Source organism: Trichoderma atroviride, chromosome 3 (assembly GCF_020647795.1).
Source record: "Trichoderma atroviride chromosome 3, complete sequence".
Classification (NCBI taxonomy): domain Eukaryota; kingdom Fungi; phylum Ascomycota; class Sordariomycetes; order Hypocreales; family Hypocreaceae; genus Trichoderma; species Trichoderma atroviride.
The window spans coordinates 3,299,969-3,321,238 of NC_089402.1; the positions used below are offsets into that span (position 1 = coordinate 3,299,969).

At 50.5% G+C, this 21,270-nt stretch overlaps 6 protein-coding genes across 6 annotated transcripts; 3 read left to right on the forward strand and 3 right to left on the reverse strand.

Annotated features, from left to right (window-relative positions):
• Window positions 1-1,656: 1,656 nt before the first annotated feature.
• On the reverse strand, window positions 1,657-4,379 carry TrAtP1_006351 (uncharacterized protein). Its single transcript, XM_066113088.1, has 2 exons — window positions 4,093-4,379; window positions 1,657-4,029 (listed from the first exon to the last, which is right to left on the reverse strand). The coding sequence occupies exons 1-2, from the start codon at window positions 4,183-4,185 to the stop codon at window positions 2,644-2,646; spliced, it is 1,479 nt and encodes a 492-aa protein (XP_065969174.1). The 5' UTR covers window positions 4,186-4,379; the 3' UTR covers window positions 1,657-2,643.
• Window positions 4,380-4,529: 150 nt separating this feature from the next.
• Window positions 4,530-6,472, forward strand: TrAtP1_006352 (uncharacterized protein). Its single transcript, XM_014082964.2, has 2 exons — window positions 4,530-6,047; window positions 6,113-6,472. The coding sequence occupies exons 1-2, from the start codon at window positions 5,090-5,092 to the stop codon at window positions 6,313-6,315; spliced, it is 1,161 nt and encodes a 386-aa protein (XP_013938439.2). The 5' UTR covers window positions 4,530-5,089; the 3' UTR covers window positions 6,316-6,472.
• A 6,891-nt stretch (window positions 6,473-13,363) lies between these two features.
• TrAtP1_006353 (uncharacterized protein) lies at window positions 13,364-13,585 on the forward strand (the record flags this gene model as incomplete). The annotated part of the gene is made up of 1 exon (XM_066113089.1): window positions 13,364-13,585. The coding sequence occupies one exon, from the start codon at window positions 13,364-13,366 to the stop codon at window positions 13,583-13,585; it is 222 nt and encodes a 73-aa protein (XP_065969175.1).
• Window positions 13,586-14,605: 1,020 nt separating this feature from the next.
• Window positions 14,606-14,995, forward strand: TrAtP1_006354 (uncharacterized protein; the record flags this gene model as incomplete). Its single annotated transcript, XM_066113090.1, has 1 exon — window positions 14,606-14,995. One exon carries the CDS (start codon window positions 14,606-14,608, stop codon window positions 14,993-14,995), a length of 390 nt encoding a protein of 129 aa, XP_065969176.1.
• A 1,883-nt stretch (window positions 14,996-16,878) lies between these two features.
• On the reverse strand, window positions 16,879-20,133 carry TrAtP1_006355 (uncharacterized protein). Its single transcript, XM_014082966.2, has 4 exons — window positions 19,268-20,133; window positions 18,339-19,193; window positions 17,954-18,248; window positions 16,879-17,877 (listed from the first exon to the last, which is right to left on the reverse strand). Exons 1-4 carry the CDS (start codon window positions 19,399-19,401, stop codon window positions 17,581-17,583), a joined length of 1,581 nt encoding a protein of 526 aa, XP_013938441.1. The 5' UTR covers window positions 19,402-20,133; the 3' UTR covers window positions 16,879-17,580.
• Window positions 20,005-20,472, reverse strand: TrAtP1_006356 (uncharacterized protein; the record flags this gene model as incomplete). The annotated part of the gene is made up of 1 exon (XM_066113091.1): window positions 20,005-20,472. The coding sequence occupies one exon, from the start codon at window positions 20,470-20,472 to the stop codon at window positions 20,005-20,007; it is 468 nt and encodes a 155-aa protein (XP_065969177.1).
• Between the last annotated feature and the right edge of the window lie 798 nt (window positions 20,473-21,270).

Below are 21,270 nucleotides of genomic sequence, written 5' to 3' on the forward strand. Positions count from 1 at the left end.
GAGCCGCAGTGCCTGTACGAGCCGGATATTTATTTATATTGCAAGCAGCAGCAGCATGCATGACTGACGGGCGGCGTGAGAGCGTCACGGCGCGGGCAAGAAACCCCTCCAAATTAGCTCAATCTCACCCGAGCAACGGCAGAGCCCTGGAGCTGCAAACACTGAATGAACCCTGTGTCCTTGTCATTGATTGCCATTGCTGATGCCTGTGCTTGGCAGGTGTGAGTGCCGTCAATACGGTGAATGAATGAGTGAATGAATGAATGAATGAATGAATGGACACCGAGGCAAACAACAGAAAGCCTACAAGCAGATTGTATGAAGCTGATATCAAGATGACGGCCACGCTCAACCTCGTTATCCATACGAGCACTCAGTATATCCCAAGTACCTACTGTCGCCTGTCTGAACCTACCTTGCCTGATGCTCCATATACAGCAGGTACATTTCCCATAGACGAAGCTGCATGTAGCTTTGCTTCGGTGACGCCGCAAACAAGCCCGCCCGGACTTGGCCTGGGCGCAAGGGAGAGGCCCGTAGCGCAGCCGTGGGGATCCATACAAACTGGATGTTGTTTTGCGCTTCAATTATAATTAGACACGAGCAAACAAAAGGGAAACTGGTTCGCTTGGGCAGATTTGCAATTCAATCGTACAGTCGAGGGAGAGAAAGGAGGAGCTCTTGATGGGAAAATGAAAAAAATCAAACAATAATGCAATTGCAATAACATCAAAGTGCCACCGTCTCTAATATTCGATTCAATTATACGGCACTAAAGGAGATTTAGCTGCTGGAGCCTCCCAAATTTCAAATTTCGATCGCGCATCCGCCGTCGCTCGCGGCCGTCGTGCGGGCTTCCCTTCGCCGTTACCCCAGCACGAAATATAGAGGGGAGCATGTGCAAAAAATGCGGGCGGCTAGGCCAGAGGCGCTATAATGTACATGTCAAGTCCTAAAGTAATCTCGATCCCGGCTGTGAGATTGCGATGATGCGCGCTTTTTCGAGCCATACAGCGCAGACAGGCCTGCTGAAATAAGTCAACGCGCCCTGGCAGCAATATTACTGCTGCTCTGTACATGTTGAAGCCCCGGGCTTGAAATCATCTGATGATGCTTCCACCGAAAGTGACCTCATCAATGCAAGCAGTATCTTGACCCGGATCCTCCTCGGCTGGCTTGCCCCATAGCTCTTCTCCATGCTCCATCAGCCAACTGACTAGATGGTTCGCGAGTAATTCAGCCACCACTCTAGTAAACCCACGTGTATCCGTTGCTAGACCAAGCCATTGATGCCATGAACCAAAGTCTGAAAGGACGCTGCCAATGCTGCAAATATCTCAACTAATAAACCAGCCTGATCCGGCGGCAGGAAATCCCACCACCTCGTATGGCTCGCATGTCACCGCATGGCATCCAATTAGGCATGCCGCCATCGTTTGCGTACATAATGCTCTAGTACTACTAGTAAATATGATCTATGCCCAGGTGTAAGACAAAAAAAGGTTATTTTGCACCCTTTTTTCTTTTGTTTATCAAACGTGCCCACGCAATGAAACACTCCTTTTCACCAGTCCGTCCAATCCCTTTCTCAGCGCAACACACCCACATCACAAAGACACACCTGCTCAATGTGTTTTTAGGTTTTTGTCCCGCAACCATATTACCAGTAGAAGCTCATTCTGTTTTTTTTCTCTTGTTTTCTTTTCCTCCCGGGTCGGGTCACAACATACGAAATAAAGCCCCCGCTTTTCAGGCCCTTTTCTGAACAAACCCGAGACAAGGCTCGCTCAAAGGTGAAACCCGTGTGGCACATCCCCAATTTCCCCCATCTGCATATCGTAAACATTGTTTCGATCCATTAATGTCGATGAAACAAATTCTCCGTGCGCTCTCTTTTCCTTGCATCTTATAATACTACTACTAGTAGTTTATGTTGCCACTGGGCACAAAGAACAAAACACATTTGCATTTGCTAGATATGGAGCATCTCGTTTGAAGGCCCCGTCCTGGCATCATTTCGCAGATCCACCGCATTGTTCGTGCAAGAGCAGCGCTTGCTGATCGCATTGATGCCGGAAATGAGCGACTTGGCTCGCACGAGTTAAAATAGCTTCATATTAGCTCTCGATCCGTCAAAGCAACCCGCAACGCATCCTGCAGGAAGGATCAAGGGGTAATCAATCGCTATGCATTTATACTTTCTACTACGTGGTACTAGTAATTCTGCAGCCAGGATAACGGCCAGCCCATGCTATTCAATCGTCGATTAGCATCTGTGCACACGAATAAGATCGCCTGATGAGATGCTAGATACCCGTCCAACTCTACTTAGCGCGCCAAGTCTACAAACTCAACATCCGAAGTGGTGTCTTGCATGCAAAGCTTCGGCTTTCAGGCACCTTTATCCAATCGGAGCACCGACATGAGATGTTAGTCGATTACCCAATGTAGACGAAGAGCCTCCCTTGTTGTGTCTCGGATTCCTGTTCTGGTGCTGTATGCACCTAGGGTAGACACTACGTATTAGAGTTGAAAAGTCAAAGTCATGTTTTCGACCCTTTGGATAAGTCGGCCGACACTGACATGTGGATCGGACGACCATTGCAGTCATTTTCTTGATATATACCATTTCCCAACACGTCTTCACAGTTTGATGGATATATCGTATATATCAAGCAGAACCGCAACCCCCGTAACAGTCGCCGTGTAGGCTATGAGAATGCCCATGGCCTGAACCGGAGTGGCGTCCAGAGTTGGAATAGTCATGTTAACAAGTCCAGTCAGCAGATTAGCAATGAGAAACACTGCCAGGCCATTGCGATTATACGCTTTCAAAACATAGCTCGTGGCCACTTGGTAGGCTTCCTTTTCAGAGCGGGCATCCGCTGCGTTGTAAAAGGCAGGGAAGAAAATGGTATCGATGATGCAGAAAGCTAGAATCTGCCACGAGTTGAAAGCCGCCACCCAGAGGACATAGGGTAAGTTGGCCAAGCGGCGCGAGACCGTCAACCCAAACCCAAAGTTGTAGCTAGTAGTAACGGTGTACAGCACGGTCCAGATGCCGGCCCAAACAGCAACCGTCATGAGTAGAGTGTTTCTTTGCATGCCCGCTGGTGAATTGCTGCTTGATGTGATGCTCCGAGGTATAACGAATTTGCCGAGGTCCTGTCCAGCCAGGAAGATGGAGAGATAGCCTATGAAGCTAAAGACACCCTCTCTGTTCATGGAGAGGAGGTCTACCCTAGGGGCGGTGAGAACAAATGCTTTGAGATCCGTGCTTTCAAGGACGACCTGGTATGTGCCCACGAGGAGCAGAGCCAATGCTGCATGCGACGGAATGACATCGAAGATGGTCTGGAAGATTGCCACAAAGGGAGGAAGGAGGCCCAGAGTGAAGAAAAAATTCCAATGAACCCCGTACTCTGACACGTGTTCAGCATACTCGAGTCCTTTGACACTCAAAAGGCGGATGAAACCCAGCACCAGCAGCGGGATGGAATGGCGGAATGATTGCAGCAACCGGACAGCTAGTGAAGTCTGACGGCCCGTGGCTCTTTCTTTGAGGACAGGACGAGCTGCCACAATGCCGGCGGAGAAGACAAAAGAGCCAACGCCCATGTCCATCAGGGACGTGCCCCAGGTCTCGACCTTGGCGAATCGCCGCGGGAAGAGGCGGAAATCCACCGCCAGGATGGCAACGCAGGTGGTCATCATCATGTATCCGCGATACGTCGTGAGAAAAGGCTTGATGCTCAGCACGGGACGAGGCTCTGAGGTGGCTTTGGACTGGGCATTTGGGGGAAGCTTGGGCTTTCTCTTTGGGCCTCCGGTGGTGGAGGGCAGGAACCAGATCAACAGAGCCGGCGCAAGCAGAAGCAGATTCAGCAACGCGGCTGAGTCCGCGTAGAGAGTGATGCCCAACAAAAAAGTGCCTACAGTGAGTGAGAAGTCGACGACAAAGCCGAGGGCCGAGTAGGGCCTGAAGAAGGACTGCCGCGCCTGGAGAACAGACCACAGCAGCATGGCCGCCTAATGCTCGCGGATTAGCACTTGGCCTGAGAACCATGGCCACTGGACAAGAGCTGAACTCACGGGTGCTACGGCTGTGACGAAGCTGATTTCAGAGACGGAGCCGCCCGTCAGATTGGACACAAAGTCCTCTTTGCGCTGCTTGTAGCTCGCCATGTTGCGACTCGGTGATGTTACGAGTTAGTTGTTCAGGGGGTGGAATCCAACAGCCTATCGCATGATAGCTAAATGACAATCAAGCTTCAAGAAAAAGAAAACAAGAGAAATAATGTGCTGAGCGTGTTTTTCCAACGACGTCCAAGCGTTGACGCTGTTCCTTTGATGCTTTTTTTTGCTGTGTTGTCAACCCGATGTTGAAAGGCCGCGGTCGTGTAAGCCAATCATTTTGCGCTTCGTGGACAATTCGTCGCTCAGTATGGGCCATCACGTGCGCGGGCCCAGGATTAAGCATATGCGTCCATTTGCCGTCCGCAGCCTGTTCAGGCAGTGAGTGCCCTCAACGTCTTGCTTCAACCTGTAAAAAAACAGGCAACCTAGGGAGGGGAAAAAAAAGGAAGAGGTCGGTTCTTGAAAGCGCTTTCATGGTGCGCAATCAAGTTGGCACTTGTCTCCTGCAGAAATCGCTTTCTTTGTTGCAGGGAGCAAACTCAGACCACTGACAATGCGCACGTCTTTGTCGCCAGTGACCGCATCGCCGTCACCAACCACCAGTTGGCCTTTGTGGCATGCCCCCTAAAAAAAGAAAGGAAAATCTTGAACAGATGAGGGAGAAATAGGGGAAAATGAAGTGGGCAATGGTGAAGGAGTGAACGCAGCGCAATTAAACCACGCCGTTGCAGCATCAAAGAGCTGTGATATGGCAACAAACATTGAACATGCATGCATCTGAACATTGATATATATCAGCCTTGATATCGCATCCGTATTGCTGATATAACTCTAGAGATTTCCCATGGTAAAATCCCACAGAAGCAAATCCCCTCTCAGCTGCATCTGACTGCGATACATCTCTTCATTTACGTGCAATTCAACGCACAGATAGCCACTCCATACTCTCGCCATGTCGTCCATACATGCACGGAGCCGCCGAGCTCATCGCCCCAACATCGCTCCTATCAAGACCGACACTTCAAGCTTCCCAGATGTCTCCCGCAGATACTCAAGTCGGCCATCTGTTCCTTATAGCGGGACAAGTCGCTCAAGACTCAACTCAATCGGCTACGCACAAGATGTCATGCACTCGGGCCCCAGCCCCATGAGACACAATCTCAGCGACGCTTCCGACGTGGTGGCTCCGTATGTCTGGGTTTCGAGGCAATTCTGCCCAACTCCCGTGTCTGACATCTCGCCGCACACAAAGGTCTGGCCTACGGTGTTCGAGACGCATGCAAGACGGCCCCGGCAAATGTCCATGGGGCATGGCGATGTGTTTCGACAAAGCACAGCCGGGGCCCTTCGTGTGTCTGCTACCCGAGCGGCGAGTCGCAGACAGTCCATGTATACCTACAGAGCCCGCAATCGATCCATGGACGTGGGGCTTCAGCGGCAGCAACAGCATCGTCTTTCGCTGTGGGAACGAGGTCATAGGATATTTGGCCGCCCAGGAGAAGCAGATGTTCTTGTCAAGCCACTGCATCTCAATCTGCCACTAAGAGAAATCAGGTCGTGGTCAAAGGAGTCGTCTTCCGCGTCGCCATTGTCTCGGCGCGTCCATGTTCATGCCGTTGTCAACTCAAAATCTCGCGGCCGCTTTGGCCTGACGCGTAAATTCAAGCTGGAAGAGCTGAGAGCTACAGCACTAGATCCTCTACCTTGTCCTCAGTCGAAGAACTTCAATCGTCAGGTACTACTATCCAGGCTACAGCTGTCCGACGAAGATCTAGAGCCGCAATCTCCGGTGGATTTAGAGATGGCCGATGATAGTGATGACGAGGTCATGATAAAGAAGGAAAAAACGGAAATGCCTCCGGATTTCAAGAACTCGCAACCCGTGCTCAAGGCAAAGGCTGTACCAATGAGTGAGTGACCTCTTTTCGGTAGCAGCTTTTATTGACATTACCAAAAACTAACACACAAAATCCAGGCCTCCAATATGTGCGATCACAATTACCAGCATTAGCTGCCGTTATGTTGAAGGGCGAAGTTGGACGAGGAGATGTAGTAGAACTTGCAATGCCTCATCCAACCGCGTGGTCCTCGACAATAGCTTACGTCTACACTGGGGAGAGAGAGCTCCTCACAGAGGAGGTTAGGGAGAATATTTGGTATCTTGGAGGCAAAGCGTAAGGGATGATTATGATGAACGACATGATATGACGCGAGGAATTTGGATGAATTTGGATGAACTTGATGATTTTTTATGATTTACACTGAAAAGCTATTTAGTTTAGAGACGCCGTAATGCCTAGCGAAACGATTACGTATCTTTGTTTTTATTGTACGCGAAATGAAAGAATTAATCTATTTTTCTGCATGATTTGACAAAGAACCACATTATTACCCTCCCTTTTTTTTTTTTTTTCACTTCTCTCTCATGCCTGTCATATTAGAGCGCAGAGAATAGCTAGCTATACGCCTCTCCGCTTTTCATCGGAGCAATGTCCAAATACATACAATTCTTTGAAAGGGACGTAGGTGAATACTTGATCATCCGGCCTGTACACCCCCTTATCGCATCATCCCTGGCAATCTCAGGTGTTCGTATTTATGACTGTTGATTACATGTACACGTGCTCCAAAGAATTAGCAGGTCACAAGCACACATGGAAAAGTATAATTTTTCTTCATAATCACGAGTCTCTACATTTATACTATTAATCATATTATTACTAGGTAGAATCGCAGTAGCTAGTGTCAATCCATTTACAGTAATATATTGCTCTGCATTCCTCCCAACCTGCGCCCTGAATATCCCATCAATACGAGATAGTGAGATGACAGAGTGAGCTGGTCAAGGGCCGTAATGGTCAAACGTGGTGTGACAAATTTGACACAAGTGAGCAATATCATGGATGCCCTACATCTTCAAAGTACGATTGTGTAGTGAAGACGGATGCGAAAAACTGCCGGCGACGGAGGACAGACAGTGAAAGAGAACTGCAGCTGCACAGCGATTTAACTAAAGTGACGAATAGTGAATCGGTGATTACAAGATTTCTTCATCAGACGATGAAATATTTTGACAAAATTCATTTTAATCACCATCGCTTCAAAGAACATTGTCAGTTGCTTTGTAACACTGTACTTCGTGGAGCGTCCCATTGTGTCATAGCCACGCTAAGATTCTCTACCAGTTGAGCTCAGTGCAGCGTTAATTGAAGTGCTATAGTATCTCACGTAATACTAAGCATTTAATTGATTATGCATCTTTATTTGTGTTGACGCCTTGATGCCAGTTGGGGGGTTTCTCTGGCAGCTAAAAACACTACCTCCTGGGTAGATCATGAGCTCGGTTCTCTCAAACGGCATCCATAGGACAAACTATAGACTAGCCACTTGATATAAATAATATAGTCACAGGAAAATGAAGCTTGAACATGCTAAATAGCTTTAAAATCATCTTTGATGTGTTTGCTCCTCAAGCAAACGGTGAGACGAAGTCGGCGACGCGATCTTACTGGGTTAAAAGTTGGGTTCATACGCCAGACATTAGAATGAATATTAATAGGACATTCACTAATGTTTAGCTCGAGAAAAAACATTCTTCATTGTCATGATTTTTCTCTCCAAGTATAAATCTATTACTGAGCAACATTTTTTTCGAGCTCCTTTGCTTCAACTTCATTCTAATGGATGAAACGATCAGTGACAGCAAGTAGCAACACATAGGCGCTCAAATCTTTGCCATGTACAAAAAGCTAATTGCAACCTGAATGATTCAATAACATTTTACAATCTATACTGAAATGAATTGTCTCTTATGAAGCCCAAGAGCTGCTCTCCCCGAATCTAATTTCCTCTCGGCCCCCTATCCATGGCTGTTGGCTTCATTGCCAGTCTTCATTCTAGCAACACATTTCATGAACTACTCTTGCAAAAGAACTTAGGAGTGAACTGAACATGTATAGCTCACCCATTATTGTCAACTACACTATGGAGAATTAAAAATGGATTTAACAAAACAACAGACGTAGCAACACTAGCCGCAACGCATCGCCAAACATCAGGACCAAGACATTCCATCCTACCAAATAGGTATATATCCATATGGCCGCGTAATTGCTCAAAGAAACACATAACGTAACATTCACGTGAATGCTCATATTATTATAAATCGAGCGCGAGTTAGTGACTCATTCCACCCTTCCTTCTACTTCACTCTCACCTCCATCTCCATCTCACCACGAAATCCTTTGGCCCAGGACTTTGTAAGATGTAGCTACTTTTGTACACTCTCACCTTGACGTATCAACTTTACGTCCAAAGAGGCGAAGCAAGCAAAAAAAAAAAAAAAAATCATCACTACCACCACCACCCACCACCAATGCTTAGCGCTCCAATCCCATATTCACGCCCTACCCTCTTCTTCACCTTCAGCTCAACTAAACAAACATCCCCTACCGTAAACATCCCAACTAAAAAAAAAAAAAAAAAAAGCCATAGGGCTAGCCTAAGCCGGGGCTCTCACTCAGCCCGCTACATAACTAATCGATACGATACGAGACCACCCATCTATCCATTCCAATTTTCTCAGCTGAACAGAAAGAGAACAGTGGCAAAAATGACGATTCGCTCCTTAGCTCTTACAGAAATCTTGGCTGGACTGGGGCTAAATCGTGCGGCCGTCGAATCGTATAGCGTGCCCCCTCCTTTCCCACCCTGTAACGAATTTCCATTTCTCGCCGGAAACACGGAATGTGGGAGTAGGAGTACGAGTTGACATACTACCAAAAAATGATAATTAGTAAGTTGGGCTGTTGGTTTTCTCGAAATTGATAGATCGCACCCATCGATAGCCGAATCTCCCGTCGTCATATTCACAGTACAGAAATATCAATTCTTTTACCAAATTCGTTCGTATTATACCAATACATGTACAGCAACGCAAACGTCGGAGATGCCCTTCAGCGGGCGTTTTTGCCTCGGTAAGGGACAATATGGAATAGCAGAAGAGTACCGATCAATACCAAAAATAACCTACAGAGAGGCACCGACGAGAGCCGGGCTTTTTGCAAATTAGTCATATATACATTAAAGGACTGTTTGTTGTTGTTGTCGTTGGTCATCCGCTGTCGATACGACGTTTTGCCTAGGTACCTACTAGTAGCTCAATTCAAGCAGAAGAAACACAGCCATCGACTGCCAAGAGGAACTTTTTTTTTATTTTGACTTCTTTCTTAGCCAATCTTTTCTTTGCCTCGGTATGTCCAACAAAATCTAGAACCATCAAGCCAAGAGAAGAAAAAATTTAGTAAAAAATAAAACCGGTTGACATGTGGTGTTCTGTTGGCTCGCGCAGGTACCTAGGTACAGCGGAAGTAGAAAGCAGCCAAAGGTTCGCAAACATGACACAAAGTTACATGTGGTATCCAACTTATCAAATCACAAGGAGGAGGGGCAACGAGATAGTAGACACCAGCATCGTACCATAATAATTAGCATTGCAACCGTCTACTCTCGCAAAAAAATCCCTCCAAACAATGAAACGAACGATGACACGTACGTTTTCTTCTTCTTGTTTGCAATCCAAAGACTGGCAAATTGCAACGGCGCACGTCTAGACGTTGGTCTCCATACTTGCGTACATGATGCACGCTTGATGCCGAATTCCAACATTTCGGCATCACGAATGGCAAGGTTTTTTGTTTCTTTCCCCTTCTTTGCTCTGCCGTTTCGTTTCGTCCCTCACGCCCCCTCCATCTCCATCTCGTTCCATCTGCTACCATCTCCAGCCCCCCCCCCCTCCAACTCCCTCATCTTGGTATCATGGCCCCCACAGCTAAAAGGTTAGCTCGGCCGAAAATATGCACAAAATTGTTCGTCTGCCAGTCTTCTCCGCTGCACACTCCCTCTTTGGGGACATACGAGCAGTAATAGCAGCAGGTCGCTAATACTTGTCTTGTAGTAGCACTGCAGCTTCCCCTCCCTCTCGGCTCATCCGCCTTCCCCCATCGATCATGATGCCCACGATCCATCATTTCCGCAAGGCAAGCGAACGACGCCTCACCTGAAAGTCGATAAGCCCCCGTCCCCCGTATTCTTTTGCCTGGGGCTTCCACTGACTAGCTAGCCGGGGGGAGGACGGCGTAGAGAGGAGTAGAGTGGAGATTTCCTTGATTCAATTCCCACTCAGCTAATGCGATGTGTATTGCCTCAGTCGCTGGTTCGCTTGGCTCGGCCACCACCCCGACCTACCTGCAGGTTGGAGGCCCTGGCATTGATTAGGGAAAGAGCAAGCACAGCACACACATATGGAAATATATTATATCTGATAGAATTGGGATCCAGAGATAGATGCACGACCGCAAGCAAGGAGTTGTCACCAAAGAGATATGACTGGCCCGCCAGCTGAGAGCATTGATGCCGGCTAATGTCCTCTTTGTATAAAATATGCAAGGTTGAGTCGAAACCACCGAGGAGAGAGAGAAGAGTGTGATTGACGTATGTAACATGTTGATAAAAGAAAAAGCACGGCTACAGGGGGAGGAAGATGGTGGGGGATACGGCCGAGGCGGAAACAGCCTGGCAGTTGAGGGGGGGCCACAAGCCATGCGACGCCAATTTGATGCCAAGTCAAAGCTTACAAGGGCACTCTATCTTGCGTACATGTACGCGGGACAGCGATCATTGCCGCGCCTTCTATGCCACCTGCAGGTTTTGGGCTTGGTACCTGTGAATCTGTGAGGTCCATCATACCATGCACATGCCTGCTCTGCGGCCTCCGTCTTAGACGAGGCTTCAAGTCCGTCCGTCTGGCCGTCTGTCAGCTTAGTAGAGCCAAGCAGGTGGTATAATGCTACTAGGAGTACTGTTAGTGGCAGGCCTAATACGTAAGCAAGTTGGGCAGAAGAAGATCAGTCAGTCAGTCAGTGCAAACGGTGTTGTCTGCCTACCCTAATTCCTTTCGTTCCCCCCGCGTTTAGAAGCATCAGGGTAGCAAGGCCACAATCATCCGTCCCGCAGTGGCTCGACTTACGGAGGTAAACCGCCGCCGCAATACAATGGGCCTCTCTCTTCGAGTGGATGCAGAATGGATCGCAATCATTCCATCTACAGTAGCTTTGCGTGCAACACATCCGGGGGGCAGCTACCGCAAGAAAGAGGACCGCGAAAAACAATCGGAGAGGGGCCATGTCGCTTCTGAGGTTGCTCGGAGGGGCTCCTACATCAGGGAGTGTGCCGGCGCTGATGGCCGTCGACGGTGCAACGTGCGCATACGGGCCGGCCATGGTGCGATTTCAGATGCCAACATCCTTCATTGTTGGCGGATAAAGAGATTGCATTTTTTTTTGCATGTGTGTGTGTGCTCTCGAGTAATTCCAACAGAGCAAGACGTCCGCTGAGCAAAAACTCCTTCTCTACGAGTCATTGCTGTCCAAACAGGCTTTATTAACCTTCCGGACGGACCGGCTCGTCCAGGACCGTTTCTTCCACCGTCCGAAAGCTTCTCTTTGACAGTTTTGAACTGTACGGTGGCTGGAATTTTAAACTTCAAGCCAGTACCCTGTCTATTTTGACGTGTAAAGAGAGGAAAAAGCAGTAGGTACAGCGTACAGTAATAATAACGCCGCAAAAAGGAGCCAAGAGGAGCCTGTGGTTGGCTGTCATGCAGGGTGCATGTAAGGCGGGCATTTGCTGAGCGTGTGAGTGGCGCAAAACGAAGGAATCGCGCACTCAGGGCGCCTCGATGGCACACGTTGAAATTTTCGTTTACAGATAGACCGGCTAAGCTCTAACAAGCCTTTTGGTATGCCAGCTTTTGACCTGTCGGCTACAGATTGCATCGCATGCAACATGCATCCAGCTAGCCACCACGGAGATACCTTTGCGCCCTCAGCATGTGTATGTACTGGATGAGAGACAGCACATGTGTACACGTAGTCCACGCCCATTCATTGACGGCCTCGTCTCCTCTCCACCATGGCCTCCAAACGACGAAGCGACATACCGAGAGGAGCTTGGGTCGCTGATGTCGGCCTTTCGCGGGGTTCCCAGGAAGCAAAAGAAAGAGAATTGGGCTAGCAGTCCCCGAGACATCTCCACAGAGTGCTGCGTTGTTCCGCTAGGAACCAGCCGTACACCCCAAATCTGACCATCGCATCATGCTCTGCAGGTGAAAAGAGAGCATGGAAATGATGATGGACAGGGCCAGCAACGTGCGCTCGTATATGTGCATGTATGGATTCAAGCCTTAAGAGGGGAGGAATGCTCTCGACAAGCTGGACCTGATCAGCAAATGTGACAATGCTTGAAAACCAAAGACCAATCGCCGATGTAGGTATATCGATAAGTGGCAGACATTGCCGTTTGGTAATGGCCAATTTGGATTGAAATTTTGTCATAGCAGCACCACATGGCAAATCCATCTAGTAGTAATTCCTCCATGGTCTTCTTCCCAGCTTTGGCCATGTAAATTGTGGGTGTGTAACCAAAGTAGCATGCACTCATGTACTATAGTAGGTATACAATCACCTTTCACAGACGCCACCTCGTTGAAAATGCTCGTTGGACCCTTAATTTGTGACTCCGAAAGGATTTCGACGTGGGGCCTGGCTATCGCTTCTTTGTGTACCTCAGCAGTACTATCGAAAACATTGCTCGACGACGATGGAGAAGCCATGCCTCTACGAGCAAGCAAGTCCGGGCTCAAAATGGGTGAAAGAGCGCCGCTAAAGTCAGCCACGCACCTCTTCTCCGCATTAGACGGGGCCTCGTCTCCATGCGCTTCTTGCTGGCTTCTCGCTTGCCTTTTATTGCCGCCCGCTCCGCCCGCGCCGACAAGCCGCAGAGAAAAGGTGGGAAAGGCGAAGAGAGAAAGAGCAGTATGAAGAAAAGAATTCGATTCTTGAGCGGGGGGCCAATATGGTGCTTGATTGATGAGTCTTTCATGTCTTATCGTGGCAGCCGTTGCCGCAACGGCTGCGGCTGCCGGCCGAACTCCATCGCGATAGAATTCGGACCACTCAAGTCTCTCCAGATATTGCAGTGGATTACCTAAAGGGCTGGGCCCTGCATACGGCCAATCTCTGCGCACCCATGTCATCCAGTAGAATCGTCGCAGGCTCAACGTCGAACGTAGCGGCGATGGCAGGCTTAACAAAAACACCACTTGCACATGCAGAGGCCGTCAAGGTACTCGGCAGCTCAGCCAAGCTGAATGCGACTGAGCGCCGTCATGAGCCACGGACATGATCCCCCAAAGCAACCCAATTGCTCCGAGCGGCCGCTGCTTTTCCTCACGCAATTTGCAGACGGCCAGGCCTTGGCTGGCAAACGCAATGTCCCGTGCCTGTTTGACTTGTGGATATCCGAGAGCAGCTATCCTCTAGCTGGCGCTCCAGCCTCATCGGACATCAAAGTCGCAGATGACGCTCGTCTCAGCCTCAATATGATCTGACAAAGGCAAAGGAAAATCAAGGAAATCTCTATCCTCAACCGAGTAGGTAGCATGGCTGCTAAGTACTTGGCACCACGTCCTCCATGGATGATCCTTGGTAGTCGAGTCGTTCGTGGCTAATGTAAGACATCCCAGGGCCAGAATCCCCTCACCACAAGGCGTTTCAGCTCCAAGCAACGACGGCGTACCCCCAGCGGCCGCCAGCAGCGCACAAGCCAGTATGGGGTTGCGGAGCCGCTGGAGGCGCTTGCTCGCCGTATCTCACCGTTCGTCTCCATCTTCTGCCCTATACGTTCGCTTGGTTAGCCATCTAGTCCCAGTGGTCATCCAACTACTGGTGCTAGCGGTAGGTAGAGGTAGGGGGTCCTTCCTACGCATGGCAGTATCGGCCGGTACTCGTCATATCATGATCATCAGCGACGCGCGCGAGCTCGGCCCCAGCGGGCACATCAATGGGTCTTGCATTCGGCACGAAATAGCTCGACATAGGGCCTCAGATCAGCCCCATTCGGGAACCCTTAGTCGGCAGACGGATCAACATGGACCTTGACTCCGGATCACACAGCCTCCTTACCTCCCCCCCTCCCTCCATTCTAGTATTCGAACAGTCTCACGCCAATTTGTCTTCGACTCCCACGGCAGCAGAGAGGAGGCCATCAGCCCAAAAAGCTCGAATCCCTTCGAATCCAGTGACCAAAGGTTCATGTGGCTAGCCGCCACTTGGCCGCCAAGAGGGAGGGGTGTTTGTCGTATCGATTCCTCTTTGGGCTTGTTTTGGCTGCTCTGCTTCCTTCATCCGGGAATCGGACAAGGCTGGCAGGTGACACTTGGCCTGTAGCCTGTAGGTGCTTGCTGTGTGCATGATGTGATGGTTCGCCTAGAGAGAAATTGGAATGCCTTGACGCTATCGCCTAGACTTGTCATTAAAGACAGAGGCCCTAAACGGCAATTTCTCGTTTTTGGCAAAGAGCAGCCCGTTCTGAGGCGACCTGGACGGTGGAAGGATGATTGTCGTAGGTAATGGTCATGTCATGTTCTCCTGTCACGTCGGTGCCGTCGCAGCGCACCCGTCACTCGCATCCTTTGAAGTCTCGTATAGCGATGCAGTATATCCAGCACCTGTGCCGTTGTCAGTGTGATACGACAGCATTTTCTGACAAGAAGCCATCACCATCGCTCATTGGGCCAGCTCGGTCGACGGGGCCACACGCAAAACAGGCCACGGCCATGCACGCCACGCTCTGCTCTGCTCTTCTCCACCACGTTAGCTTGGACCTGCGTCTGCAGGCTGCACGTCCGGCAGAAAGCAGCATAGCGCCTGTCGCCGTGAGAAATAAAAGAGACGGCGATGGTCGCATCGCATCGCATCGCATCGCATCGAGCCGCATGGCATGGGATGGCACGGCTTGATAGGCAGGATCCACGTCCAGCGCACACGTACATACGTGCTCGAGGTCGCTGCCCCCCTCTCCCCTATTACACACATCAGAAACCCCCCCCGTCAGAGGGCCAATGGAGGGCCAGCGTCGGGGAATTGCGCATCCCAGAGGCGGTCCAGAACCATGCAATGCAAGGTACGGGCCATCAGATGCCAATTCGCGTCGATTCCGTGCCAGCGACGACAAAGGACCTCTGTGGTGGCTCCTGTGCTGTGCCGGAGCGTAGAGGAAGAGGAAGAAGAAGTGAAGCCCGCACTCAGTGACTTGCAGCTACTTGGGGTACTTGCGCAATTGATCAGCACGCCTCGTTCCGCACCCCACCTTCCCACCTCAGCCTTTTCCTTGCTCGCACGCCCCTCCCCAATTCAACTGGATCGCATTTTCTGCCTGCCAGTCGTCGACTTGGACCTCACGCAAGCAAACGGGCAAAGCGCCGCCGCAGACGCACCTCTTGACGCAAGCCACCTGGAGGCTTTTTGCAGCGCCCGGTGAATTGCTCAATTGACCCCTCTTCTCTTCCTTGTCGTTTTGATTTCTCGTCTTCTTTTACAAAAGTGATGGTCCGGAAATCATGGTGCTCCGTATTGTATCGTGATCGGGAAAAGGCTCAATCAGCGAAAAGCCCACAAACCACCCCGGCTATTATCTCAGGCCTTCTTTTAGGAGGGAGGGGCGTCGATCAGAAACTGCCATTTTAGCCCAGCAGGCACATCGACTCGAGTCCCACCCGCCGTCGAGCCTTTCTACTTTGGGTGCCAGATGGACGCCAGCTAGCAGCTCTCTTATCGACGCCATATAGCCTCGCGTAGTCTTTCACTTACAAGTACACCACTTCCCCTCCGGCTCTATTCCTACATCAGCAGCTATTCCAGCTAGATTGCCTCAAAGCACTACTACTACCACCTAGTACTACCATCACGAGCTCAACAAGATTCAATACGCCACACCACACCCTTCCACGGGCTTCTCTGTCCTGCATCATCTCATCCATCCCTTCCATATCTAGTCTTGGCCTTCTCGCCAGAAGCGGACTTATCCTCAACCGCCTGGCGTGCGTGTGTATCCCTCCCCCCCCCCAGCGTGTATCCCATGCATATCATCGAGATCTCCGCATCATGCAAGAATTACATTACCCTACATGGCGTTGCATCTCCCCCTCCATCTCCATTCCCCCCCCCTCCCCCTTGCTCATAGCTAGGTAGGTAGTACATACTATTAATAATGACTGCCTATTTGGCCGGCGCCCTATCAAATCTGCCGCCCTGTGCTACCATCACCACCCATTGGTTCATCATCTTTTCTGCCTGCCGTCACATATGCCGTGCAACTCAGCAGCACAAGCCACATTTGCATACGTAGTAACACCTCATTTGACATTTGCCCGTCTGCACTGCAAACTGCACCTCATAGTTCAGACGCAATAATATCTTGGCCTTGTTTTCACTCTCACACTTTTCCCGTCTTCGAATCAAAACGTGTAAAGTGGCATGCTGCCCTTCCCCCCTTTCAATTGTCATATTACACATCATCTTGACTGCTCTTTCATCACATGTATATCTTCTTTCGATGAGCATGCCCTTGCAGCGGCTTGCTCTCATTGCTCAATTGCTCGTATTCAGTGCTTCATCCAACTCACCTTGCCTTGAACCACATTGCGTGGCCTGCATGAATGCAGTAAGGGAAAGGGAGAAGCAAACGTGTATCCTGTGTTCGAGTGCCAAATCACGAGCATGACTTATCAGATAATCAGCACTTTTACCGAGGAGAGCCGTCATGTCTCACTTTAGGTGGTGGCAGCCAATGGCAGTACACCGTCTGCGTCAAGATTTTTTTTTTGTCTGAGACATGGCCACGTTTTTGAGAAGAAATTACCAATTCTATTACCTAGGTAATCCGTAGACGACAAACTCGCCGTCCTAATATCATTCTGAGTGATGTGCTAATCCGGGTGATTTTCATCTTTTAAATTTTGTAAATCCCGTCCTGTCCCCGTCCCGTTCCGTTCCATTGGCAAATTAGAAAAAAAAACAAAAAACAAAGAAAAGCAAAAAGGGCAGTCTAAAGCAATCAACGCCTGATGGGTCAAATATAACACCACCTGTTGTCAAAGCCGTAACAGTCCCGGGAATGCACTGTTGAGCAGGGACTTGTATTCCCAAAATCAACGCCGATACATTGCCCTAGAAATCAACCAAAAGTCCATGCGTTCCATCCATTCCATCCCATTCCGTCCCATATGTCCATGTGCAGCAGAGCCCATTATTCTGCTGGAATATACCGCCGTAGTGCAATTTGTTGTTTCCACCCCGCCCTAAATGGCCCAATAAAAATCGTAATCGGGCATACCTTTTTTTTATCATGCCCTAAAATTCATGAGATGGTACTAAACCCAGTATTCCATGAAAAAAAAACATCATTTCTCGTAGCTCACGTAAAACCAAATCCCAGCTAGATGAATATCTGTAGGTGATTGGCCTCTTTTTTTTTTTTTTGTATGTAAAAAAATCTCCCCCAAAAAAGGAGGGGAAAAGGGGGGGGATAACTGATCATGACCCATTACTGAGAAGCGTTACTGAAGTGCATCGATTGTGGTTGTTCATGGCCATTCTGCATGCCAGCGGCTTCATGTTTTTCGGGGTATGAAGTGCCCGACTCGTAGGCAGCGCATGCGCGCTTTTCCCATGCCGAATCTTGCTCGGTCCGCGTCGACGTCAGTCCTCCCTTTTGACGGACGTTAAAGCGGATGAGCGACTTAGCACCACGAGGAGTCGTCAATACCTTAGATGGTGATGGCGCCGGTGCGAGCCGCTGCGCATCATTTGCATCGCCGTCAGCTCGGCTGCCCCACGATGTCTGCATAACGAGCCTGTTAGCACCATTTGATGATTGAGGGCCGGAGTGAGAAAAGACAGAGAAGAAAAAAACGTACCATGTTAAGAGTAATGAGGGCATAGAGCTTGATCAGGCCATGGAAATATCCAAAGACAATGGAGACGGGAACAAAGATGATATCGCTCGGGTTTCGCAACAAAAGTCCCATGAGCTTGACAAACTTGGTGAAGCCAAACATGAAGATGAACTGGGCCCAGAAGGCGTAGAGTCGGTACTGGACATGCCACTCAGCCGTCGCCCACCAGCACGAGGCAAGCAGAAGCGGGTCGACGACAAAGGCCAACGAGGTAAAGGTCGCGAAGTGGAGGGCGTAGGTGCACCAGGGCTGTTGTCTGCAGTTCCAAGTCATTTTCGTTAGTACGCTCGCGCTATTTTAGACACCACGACTAGGCCATGAACCCCGATTTTAAGGCGCAACTCACCTCCACACGTGCCGCTCCTTGACCAGGCTGGTCCAGTTGCTTCGCCAGTTGCTACGCGCCCAGCGGGAGCACTGATACAGGAACTTGGGGCCATTCTCCAGAGTGGTTTCAATCTCGCATTCGCGCTCATACTGGATCCAGGTCTTCCACTGGTGGCTCACCAACCATCGCGTGACAAAGTTATCGTCGTCAGCATTCAAGATCCACTTTCTCCACTTTTCAGTTTTGAAGCCGTCGAGGAAGTCATGGCTCTTGAGGATTTCCGATCGGTACGCCCCAGTGCGGCCAGACATGCACGAGGTGCCGCCGTCCATGTTGTGAGTGGCCGAGATCTCAAAGTTGCGGCGCTCAATGTATGCCGCTCCCAGCCAGTTCCAGATGCGAACCGACCACGGCGCCGTCCACTCGCGCTTCACTCGCTGGCAGGTGCCGACGCCGCCGATCTTGGGATCTTCAAAGGGGGCGAGAATCCAGGGCATCAAGGTAGAGGGCCAGGCCACATCGTCGTCAGCCATGATGGTGATGGGAGTCTCCACGGTAGGCAGAGCCTCGCAGACTTGGAGGCGCTTGTTGGCAATAGATGTGTGCATGACACGGACCCGGGGGTAGTTGAGGGACCCAGCCAGCTCGTCAAGAGCCTTGCGCTTGTCGTGCGTTGTGACCAGAATCAGCTCGGCCGGCTTGCAGGCCAGGATGCTCTGAAGCGACGGCCGAAGCTCCTCAAACGCATTATGGATGGTAGGAATAATGACCGTGACGTCGTCGTGGGTAAAGCGTGGCTGGCTAGGGATCGGCTTCGATTTGTAGGTCCAATGGCTGACGCAGTGAACAAGCAGCCGGACATATCGATGGAGCCTAGCATGAGACGTTAGTTTGATATCAAGAGCCGCAGACCCAATCCGAGAGGCGAGCGAGGCAAAGCAACTTACCACAGAATCCAAAAGACGCATGTCCAGAATGTGGCGGACTGCCAAAAACCAGGCTCGACGACAGGTAATCTGAAGGGGACCAGGGGCAACATCTTGGCCGGCAGCTCACTAAGAAACTTGTCCATGGTGTCCATGGTGTGGGGCTGCTGGGGCTGCTGGGATAAGATTTCTCTTTCACAAAGTAGACCAAAAGGATATTTATGCTTTCATGAGGCGTCCCTTTCCCAATTGCAGGTTGTAGAGGCGAGAGATTGGTCGATCACAAGCAGAGGGTGAAGCCGGCCTGGATTATCCAGTACTAGGCAGAAAAAACCTCTCGGGCTACCTGCAGCTCTCACGAGGCAGTGAATGAAGAGGAACAGGATCGAACAAGGGATCCTCTTGCAGCGAGCTGGTGAATAGCTCCAATTGAAGCTGAGACCCCGGATTTCCTTTCCGTCTGCCTCCACCGCGCGTGTGAGGCGAACTTCTGTAGCCACGAACAAGCGAGCGAGTGTTCTAACCCAAAACGGGCCTTTCAAGACAAGGCAGTAAAAAGCAAAGAGGTCAATTGGCGAGATCTAGACCCCGAATACGCTGCAAAAGAACAAGGAAGGAACCAAAGATGGCGTATATGTACAACCTGCCTGTTGCAAGGCAAGTACGAGAGGTGGGAGAAGGCTGACAAGAGGAGGGCACAAAAGAGCAGCAAAATAACACAAAGACAAGCGAAGGGGAAGAGACGCTGGACGAGGGCTCTAGGAGTCAGACTCGAGCATGGCGGAGTCCAAGCAGCCTGGAGGGGTGATATTAATTAAGAGAGAGGAGGAGGGAGAGGTCGTGAGGGAGAAGAGAGCAGCATGGCAGCCACGTTGAACGATGGGGAACGTCTTGACGAAGGTTATATAGCAAGAGACGATAGGACGATGCGATGCTAACCCGGCCATGGCCGGCCCGGCGCCATCAAGCAAGCTTCCGATATAATCCAGGCCAATGCCATGCATGAGCATGGAGACGATGGAGCCAGGAGGGTCTGGCCAAGGTGCCTGCGAAGCCAGATAGTAGATGCATGCTAACAAGATGAGGATGAAATTAGCAACCTCTGTGCTCAGAGCCACGTACGAGTCCTGTACCAATGGCAGGGACAAGTACGCGCCAAGTACCGCCGCGCAGACGAGGCCAGCGCTGCTAGCCCGAGGTAGCTGCTGGGTAGCCCCCATCGCCATTTCCCATACAGGGCATTTGCCAGTACCTATCGACGGCGCCAAAGGGTGGGACTGCAGTGGTCTTTAGCGGGGGCCTCGGAGGGGTGGGGGGTAGGGAGTAGGGGGCGGCTCGCGGTGGAGGAGACGCTGGAAGAGGGGAGGGGAGTGGCTGTATTCCTGCAATTCACGGCCATGTTGCTGCTTGTACCGCCTTGTTTCGGGGCTAGCTGGCGACTTTGTAGCACAGCTGTCCAGTGCTCGCTGCAAAATACTACAGGTCAACAACTTCTTTGCAACTTTTGCAACTCCACAGCCACCACCGACCCCGGCGGGTCTTTCTTCTTCTTGCTCTCTCTCGTCTCGAGTGTTGTTCTCGCTGCCTGTGCAAAGTGCAAGGAGCAATCATGGAAATGAGACCATTCCATTCTCATCGTCGCCCGCACGACACGCTAAAGGAGCATCCAGGCGGCGCGCTCGTCGCAGTAGTCGGCCTGCGATAGGCTCTCCGGCCTAGATACTGCTAGCACGGCGGCCTATATTCTGTAATACTACTTCGTATGAGCTCGCCTAGTGTTTAGCGAGGCCATAATACATGCACCATTGGTGGCGTGAGCTCTTTGTTTGGCCACTCGACGCTCGCTACTTGCTGGAGTCAGTCCTCCCTTGGCGCCGGTCAGCTGTGACTTTGTGACTGACTCTTCTCAGGGCTGGAGATTGGTGCTTTTTTTTTCGCCTTCAGCATCCGCCCAGCTGGCCACTCGCAGACGCCGTGTCGTTGCCCAGCGGGCTCGAGAACCGTCGATGGAATGGGGCCGAGGA